We start from the raw sequence: 8,117 nt of genomic DNA, 5'->3' as shown, positions 1-8,117 counted from the left end.
ACTTGTGAATACTAGAAATAAATAAATACAAGCCATGTTTGCATGATAATAAATGGATAATTGCTCACCATTCAGTTTGCCTTATAAGTTGCCACGTCTGTAAAATGACATACTTTGCTGGCTTCTGTTGAACACTACCACCAAAATCAACAGAGGAAATCAATGCATAAAGTTCAAGTGAAAGTGGTTCGTCTTATACTACGGAAAATTTGAAACAACATCAGAATTACTCTCTCATGAAATTCTGCTAATTGAAGATAAGCTGAATTAGTTTCATGGGCCAAAAATAAATCATAAAAACCAAATCATTCATATAGTATGGACAGAACAGTTAAAATACTCAAGTTGTGGCTAGTTTCCACTGTTTTATGTACTACGGAAAAATCAACATCCAACAATGGCATATTCAGACGAATTGGATGGTCCTTACAGTTTTTTGTGAGAAGTCTCAAAGTGTTGGATAAATATAAACACAGAACACATGATACAAATAAAATCAGAACTACTAATATGACATAAATCTCACCAAAGCTGCGATATTCATATCGAAGACATTCTTTATGTAGGAATTCCAGTGGAATTGGATTGGTTTATTGTAGAAAAAATGTCCAAAATAATCAATTGTGATTGAGTAAAGGTACCAAAAATTAATTTTCATGTACATTTACAAACTTAGAATATGTTACAGGTTAAGGAGATTTGTTATTTGATTCCAGCCCATCATCCATGGCCTCTTATCAGATGGAAGGACAAAGTTCAGCTCAAACATCTCCTTTGACAAGTTTCCCCCTGTAGAGAAACCCACAAGCTTTGCAACTATCTCAGCACTCTCTTGTACATGCACTTGATCATGAGGATCTGTCCAAAGCTTGCTGACAAATTGCATCTTCCTCTGCTTCCCATCAACTGGGACATCCCATTTAATATACAATGCTTCCCTCTCCTCCAGCGTTAAACGAGTCGTCAATCTCTTGGCTAGGAATTCTCTTTCTCGTCGCAAGGCTCTCATACTGCACATTGTAAAATTATATTAAATATAAAATTCTTATCCACAAGTCATTTGAAAACAGGTTAAATACACAGAGAGAAAGAGGACCTTGATGACAATGAGATTATAGGTTCATCTCCAGCACGAGGAGCTGGGCTTGCATTCCCAAGTTCTGCTAAATGTTGTTGCAACCATGTCAGTCTCCTGAGCTCAACTTCAATGTATATTTGATCAGCTGGGTCTCCTTTGAATAATAAATAAAACTGGGTCCTATGAATAATGGAGACATGACATAAATGCCACAAGTCAAGAATCTGCTGCCGCTGCTCCCTAAAAGTAATTTGCCAGGGAACTTGCGGTTCCTCTGTTTCACATGCGTACTCTTCATTTTCTATGTTGTGGCCATTTGCTTCATTTGCCTCAAGCTCAAGCACCTAAGAAAATGGATGCAAAGATATGACATGAGTGAAAAAGCTAATAACGTTTTAGCATGTGTATAATGCATGTGTAGATACATACCTGGCAAACAAGTAACTGCTTTTGGTACTGCAATTTGGCTACACGTTCTTTCAATTCTGTAACATATGCTCTGATACTTCTTACATTCTCCTCTGCTGCATTCTGAAACATTTTCTGCATTTTCTTCATGTTTACTGAACTCGAGCGCCTATAACCCGGAGCATTTTCCTTTGACTCAATACATCCACTTTCTCCACTTTTTGATGGAGTCTCCTTTTCGGACTCTGGCAGAGTCTCAATAGAAACGATATCATCATTCTCAGGGGCTTTATTTTCAATATCAGATTCCAATACTTGCTCAGTAGTTGATAACGGTGAACATGGAGATCTTATGAAGTTTTGGCGATTGGCAGCACTACTTGAAGTCAAAGGAAGCAACTTTTTCTTTTTGTGTTCCTTTTTGTGCTTTGGGGAAGCCTCACTGGTTAACTGTTGAAAATTGTTTGGGAGAGACATCACAAGTTTGTCTATGGACCTTTGAACATTTTCAAGCTGTTGTTCAAGATTTGCAATGGTGCTGCCCTGTGAATGAAGTCGGGTGATCTCTTCCTTGAGATTAGCACTTACACTCTTGTTTACAGAAACCATGTTTCCAACTTCAACCTCCTTCGGTGCAGACCTAACAGCACGCATCTCCCTTATTTCTGCTTGAAGCTTGGCGATTGTCTCAGCTGCATCTTGGTTACCTAGTCTATGGCATGCAACTTCCTTTTGTAATACTTCCAAAGCTCTATTGGCTTCTTCACCAAGCTGCTCCTGAAGGTGCTCAAGTTTTCGAATTTCATGCATAAGGGTAAAAGGAGCAGTAGATGATTGCCTCATGGACTGTCTTAGTGTTGTGCTTCTTCGCTCTGGTTTTGGAGATGATAGTGCTCCAGCGAATGAGAGACACTTCTTGACTGGTAAATGTGGTGATTCAGGTGGGATTGAGACCTGGGTTGCAAAAGATGTTAACTCAATTGAAATGAATTAATTGGGGGGGGTCTAATTGGGTGTTGTTACATGTGTGTGTGTGTGTGTAATTATAGGAATTACCTAACTAATACAGTTACAGCTACAATTAACTAACTATATTTTGCTATTAGACTTCAGCTCATATAACGTGTGAGGGATAGAGACCTACCTGCTGGTCATCCTGAAGCTTTTTGCGTAACTCTGCAACCTGAGATTGAGCTAGATCTCTCTGGCGCCTCAGCTCTTCGATTTCCATTTCCATCTGGGACATTATTAGCCAACAAGATTCAGTACTACGGTAACACGGTATCTATTTGTTCCTAACATCTTATTTTTTCTCAACTTACCTGTTGAATTTTCCAATCCTTTTCTTTAGCGGGATCAGGAGTGCGCAGCTCTGCCTCCAGCCTTGCCACTTCCTTTTGCAAATGTTTAACAAGTTGTTTGTCTGAAACAACCTAGGTAGAGCATTTGAAAAGAATGACGTCAATCCTTGTTTAACAAAGCTGAAAATTAGATAAAGTAAAACCATCAAGGTGATCAAGCATCAGTACTTACCATGTTAACTTGAGCATTGTTTGTTACTTCCTTTGCTCTAGTAGCAAAGTAGAGAGTGTTCCGAGATTGCTCTACGTGGCTTAGTGCTGGACTCAAAGTACATATAATGGCAGTGCGTGCATTCCCACCAAGTGAGTGTTGCAATATACGTGTGAGCTTTGAATCTCTGTAAGGTATATGACCACTTCTTTTCCCAACACTGCACACAATAATATGAAATCAGTTTATCATAAGAAGGTGAAATGAAATCTGACATTAACATGTTTACTTGTAATTGATCACTTTTCCTACTATCTTATAACAGCCCAATAACATTCCTGTTGATATTGCTTACTCCTCACCACTAGAATAATATATATTCCATCATTAAAACAAGAGATAGATTCTGACCTTAGCTTCCTGATTACAGTTGTAAGAGTCATCAAGCTGAGGTTAATATGGCAACCTTCTCTGAGCCTTGTGCCATCAGCATGAGTTTGTGCAGCCCTCTCACTTCCAGCCAGATCAACAAAGTTCTGCATTCATTCACATAAGTTCTAGTCAGTCAATATAACGCTTTGACTTTCTCTCGACAATCCGAAAGAAGATATGTGGGAAGTTATGATTACCAGAGTTGCAACAAAGGATCTCACACAATCTGCATTTTCTCGAAGAGTACTTTGAATTGTCTGTAGTGTACAGTAAAATAAAAACATAAACGAGCCAAGCCAAATTAAAGAGGGAAAAAAAAAATGGTTCTGTGTGTTCAGCAAGTAATTGTGTGACTTACCAGTCTTATTATCTGGTGAGACCGCGAACTGGTATCATTTAGAGCAGTTTCACCAACTTGCCTTTGAGCTGCCAAACAACAGATGTTAATTTATTTGAATAAGAATAAGGAAACAGAGGGCCAAGTTTACCTACGAGAGTCTCCTACCTTCACAAATAGAGATCAAATGTCTCAAATGCTTATCGTCTTTTGCTGTTTCTTCAACTAATTTCTCAACCACAGTACCTTTCTACATCATGTGACGCACATCAAGATGTTATTCAAAATTCTTAAAACAGAAGCTACTGAACTTGCTTATTAAATTAAATAATATTAAAATATGAAACTCCAAATTCAGGAAGAGAAGCTACTGCATGCTTAAAATAAAAAACTTAGAGGTTACCTCAGGATCATCTAGAAGCTTCAGATTGCGACCAGATTCTGAATTTAACAAGTCCCTAACATTCTCATTGTAAATTTCTAGTCCAGATATTTTTATGGTGAAATCTCTTTCTGTGGTCTGTAATGATGCAGATTGAAAAGATTAGTAATAAATTAGAAATAGACACAAAATGTTTCGCTGAAGTAATAAAAAAGCAAATCTACAGACCAATGTATATGGATTAAGTACCAGATTGAATCTTTGGAGAAACTTACATTCATTATATGCTTATAAATATCATTGACAGCCTTCTCTGTTATTCCTCTCATTGTATACGTCTTTCCACTGCTAGTTTGTCCATAAGCAAAAATAGTTGCTGCAACAAATATGCATGCAATCATTTGGTCATTCACAGGTCACTAGCAGAGGCACAAGTTACCAGGGTGATCAGGGCATAAAGCTACAAAAATTAAATACATTACCATTAATGCCCATCAATGCAGATAAAGCCACATTCTTTACCCCTTCTTCGTACACTGCCTCGGTTAAACAAGCAGGACCAAAAACTTTGTCTACAAGAACACATTGACGAAAATAAATAATACTAATAAATAAATCAAGCGAAGACATTAAATTATGAAGGAAAGTTTGAATTTGTCTGATACCAAAGGTAAACGATGCTGGTTGAGCAGCACGTTCATTTGCGGGCGGTTTATACACAATAGTAAAATCATCAATGCAATCCCATGCCACCTGATCCTTAGCCAATTGTTCTTTTCTGTTTAAAGGCCTTAGCCTTACAGTAACTACAATCTTCTCCTCTCTGGCTCTAGGCCCTCCTGGGGTTGATACCGGTGTCCTATCTATCTTTGAAGCTGGTGTTCCAGGTGCTTTGATAGTCATCTTCTAGATAAATCATAGTTATGAAATTATCAGAAATATGGACACGATTATTTTGGGCTAAAGTGACCATGATGCACTTTACACTGAAAATCATGAGTAGATAATTTATACACTCTTAGTTGATAACTTTATACACAAATTCAAGCAACCTTGTCCTATAAATTGTGTCCATATTATAAAACTGTAAGCATAAAATTTCAACTCTACTAAAATTAAAAAACTATTTTACTGAAGTAAAAAACAAACTGAAATCGACAGAACCTAAAATTTCAAATTCAAATATATGATATATGACAATAATATAGGACTGATTCACTGAAGCATGCTCAAAAATCAAATGCAAATGAGTTTTTAAGCCCCTTTCTAAAAAAGATAACTCCATCAACAAGTCGCATAAATTTACTTTTAAAAGAAATTATCTAAAAAAACTTTAAATAAGTAAATAAAAGACAGAAACAAGTAGGAAAATTTCATACTAAGGACTAAACTCGGAAAAGGGAAGATTCTATGATCAGAGTGTTAATTCAATTTTTACATTAATTTAAGCATAAACCAAGCAAAATAGGAAAGTAAAATTATGGAAACAACTCCATCAACAAATAATAAACTCCAGTAATTCAGCAAATAAATAAGGAAACGCGAGCACATCACTCACATCAAACTCTGTTGGATCACAAGTTGAGTAATTTTCTTCAATCGAAAGAGTGCAAAGCCTCGTAGCAGCCAATTAGGGCAAGAATCTAGGTAGAGAAATGGGGAGAATCTTCGAAGAAGAAGAGTGAGAGGGAAATAATTTAGGGGTTTTGAAGCGCAATCGCTGTTTGTGTGGTGAAGATGAGAATGAAAATGAAGTGAATGGAAATGGCATTGGAGTGTGTGTTCGACGCGACTACATTTCAATTTGGCGATAACTCTAACGGCTAGTTTCTCACTATATTTGGTTTATTTAAGTATATATTTAATGTTATCAGATTAAAGAATTTAATTATTAATTAGTGTTAATTATGCTTTCGTCTAACCTCTAACGTTTTCATTCGCCAGGTAATCAATCAATGACGGTCAGACACAGATGGAGTGGGACCCTGCGGTTTCAAATACTAACGTTTTCGTGTTTCTTTTAGCTCTTACATGATAATTAAATATTTTTTTTTATTTCTTTCTCAGATTTAGACAACTTAACTTCTTCCGTGGAAAAATACGACAAAAAGGAAAGGGAGAGTGTTTGCCACTTTTAATTTTAATATTGGACAAATAATTCTATTTTTCAACGATATTGAGATTTAATATATTTTATCATGATATAGAGACAGATATTAATAAATCAGATGGTCAAATTTAAGAAAGAACATGCATGTTTGCAATTTTATTAGGGGATAGTAGTTTGTTTGATTTGAAGACTATTAAGAAACAATTTTCTTAATATGGGAGGGTAAAAAATTATGTTGACGTGACAAAAAAGCTTGATCGAGTATGTATAAATAGTAGTTGGTTATCTGTCTTTCTAGAGACTTATGCAAAAGTTTTAAATAGGCTTCAGTCTAATCATTGCCTTATTCTGGTGCATTGTAAAGGTCGTCCTCAGCCTAAAGGAAATCGACCTTTCTGATTTGTTGCTGCTTGAGCTACTCATCCTGAGTATAAGGATATTGTGAACCAGTCATGGTAGTCTAGTAATAGAGGGATTCATGGCAAGCTTTCGGAAGTACAGAAGAATTCACTAGAGTTTAACTCGAAGGTATTTGGTAACATTTTTGTTAAGAAATGTGAATTAGAGCAGCAGATTAATTATTTACAAAAGCGTTTGGAAATGGTGGATAGTATTTATTTGCATCAGAAAGAGCAATAGTTGCTTGATGATTATAATAATACTCTAGTGCAAGAAGAGCTCATGTGGTTCCAAAATTCCAGAGAGCAGTGGGTAAGGTTCAGGGATAGGAATACAAGATTCTTTCATATTCAAACTCTTGCACAAAGGAAGCATAATAAGATTCATGACCTTTTTCTCAAGGATGGAGTGTGGGAAACTGATCCAGAGATTCTGAGTCAAGAAGCAGAGTCTTTCTATAAAAGCTTATTTTGTCATTTGGATGATGTTGATTTGGGTTGCCTTGGTGATGTGCCTCTTCCTTCTCTGAATGAGGAAGCTTGCAATAATCTTACGGCACCAGCTACTATGGAGAAAGTTAGAACAGCTGTTTTTCACATGAACTCTTTTAAAGCTCCGGGTCCTGATGGGTTTCAAGCTTTCTTCTTCAAAGAATATTGGGAGATCATTGGTCTTGATGTTTGGAAGATGGTTAAGTAGGCATTCTCCGGTGTTACTCTTGATCCGAGAATATTGGAGACTTTACTGGTTCTTATTCCAAAGATTGAATCACCGGTATCTATGAAAGATTTCAGGTCGATTAGTCTCTGCAATGTAGTTTACAAGATCATCACAAAAGTCCTTGTTAATAGGTTTCGTCCTGATCTTGCGGAGATTGTTGGCCCGCTTCAAGGAGGATTTATTCCGGGACGAGGAACTCCAGACATCATTATTGCTCAAGAAGTCCTCCACTTTATGAAGAAGACTAAATCAAAGAAAGGCACATTGGCCTTTAAGATTGATCTGGAGAAAGCTTATGACAGAGTTGACTGGAGGTTTTTAGCTCATACCCTTAAGAGCTTTGGTTTTCCTATTCCTACACTTAATTTGATTATGAATTGTGTCACTGCTTCTTCCTTATCTATTCTTTGGAATGGGAATCGTCCGAATGGCTTTACTCCTAGCCGAGGTCTTAGACAAGGAGACCTATGTCACCCTATCTTTTTGTGTTGTGTATGGAGCGATTGGCATGCTTTATTAGTCATCAGGTTGATTTGGGCTTGTGGGAGCCGGTTGCTATTTCTAGAGGAGGACCAAGAATATCCCATTTAATGTTTGCGGATGACTTGCTTCTATTCTGTAAAGCTACAAAGAGACAAGTGCAAAATGTGATGTTGGTTTTAGAGACTTTTTGTAAAGCATCTGGGATGAAGATTAATGTGGAGAAGTCTAAAGCGCTTTGCTCCAAGAATGTCTCTGC

The 8,117-nt window shown here is 36.8% G+C and overlaps 1 protein-coding gene across 2 annotated transcripts; it reads right to left on the bottom strand.

Moving 5' to 3' along the window:
* Positions 1-520: 520 nt before the first annotated feature.
* On the bottom strand, positions 521-5,982 carry LOC112802262 (kinesin-like protein NACK1). 2 transcript variants are annotated; one of them, XM_025845383.3, is made up of 15 exons: positions 5,708-5,982; positions 4,815-5,055; positions 4,632-4,721; positions 4,425-4,525; positions 4,171-4,287; positions 3,936-4,017; positions 3,789-3,856; positions 3,628-3,687; positions 3,410-3,534; positions 3,020-3,218; positions 2,809-2,919; positions 2,631-2,723; positions 1,508-2,440; positions 1,097-1,422; positions 521-1,010 (listed from the first exon to the last, which is right to left on the bottom strand). In XM_025845383.3, exons 2-15 carry the CDS (start codon positions 5,050-5,052, stop codon positions 683-685), a joined length of 2,871 nt encoding a protein of 956 aa, XP_025701168.1. In that variant the 5' UTR covers positions 5,053-5,055; positions 5,708-5,982; the 3' UTR covers positions 521-682. The 2 variants fall into 2 exon arrangements, with proteins under 2 accessions (XP_025701168.1, XP_025701169.1); XM_025845384.3 differs by having other exon boundaries at positions 4,815-5,052; positions 5,708-5,848.
* Positions 5,983-8,117: the final 2,135 nt, after the last annotated feature.

This window comes from Arachis hypogaea, chromosome 5, assembly GCF_003086295.3.
Source record: "Arachis hypogaea cultivar Tifrunner chromosome 5, arahy.Tifrunner.gnm2.J5K5, whole genome shotgun sequence".
NCBI classification, from domain to species: Eukaryota; Viridiplantae; Streptophyta; class Magnoliopsida; order Fabales; family Fabaceae; genus Arachis; species Arachis hypogaea.
The sequence above is the reverse complement of the archived record's forward strand: the minus strand, read 5'-3'. Positions and strand labels throughout refer to the sequence as shown.

Excerpts from the sequence above, each read along its gene's own strand:
- LOC112802262 (XM_025845383.3), bottom strand. The coding sequence starts at position 5,052 with ATGACTATCAAAGCACCTGGAACACCAGCTTCAAAGATAGATAGGACA. Across the intron at positions 4,526-4,631 it reads TGCATTGATGGGCATTAATG|CAACTATTTTTGCTTATGGA; the intron begins GTAATGTATTTA and ends TATTTGTTGCAG. Across the intron at positions 2,724-2,808 it reads AGGATTGGAAAATTCAACAG|ATGGAAATGGAAATCGAAGA; the intron begins GTAAGTTGAGAA and ends ATAATGTCCCAG.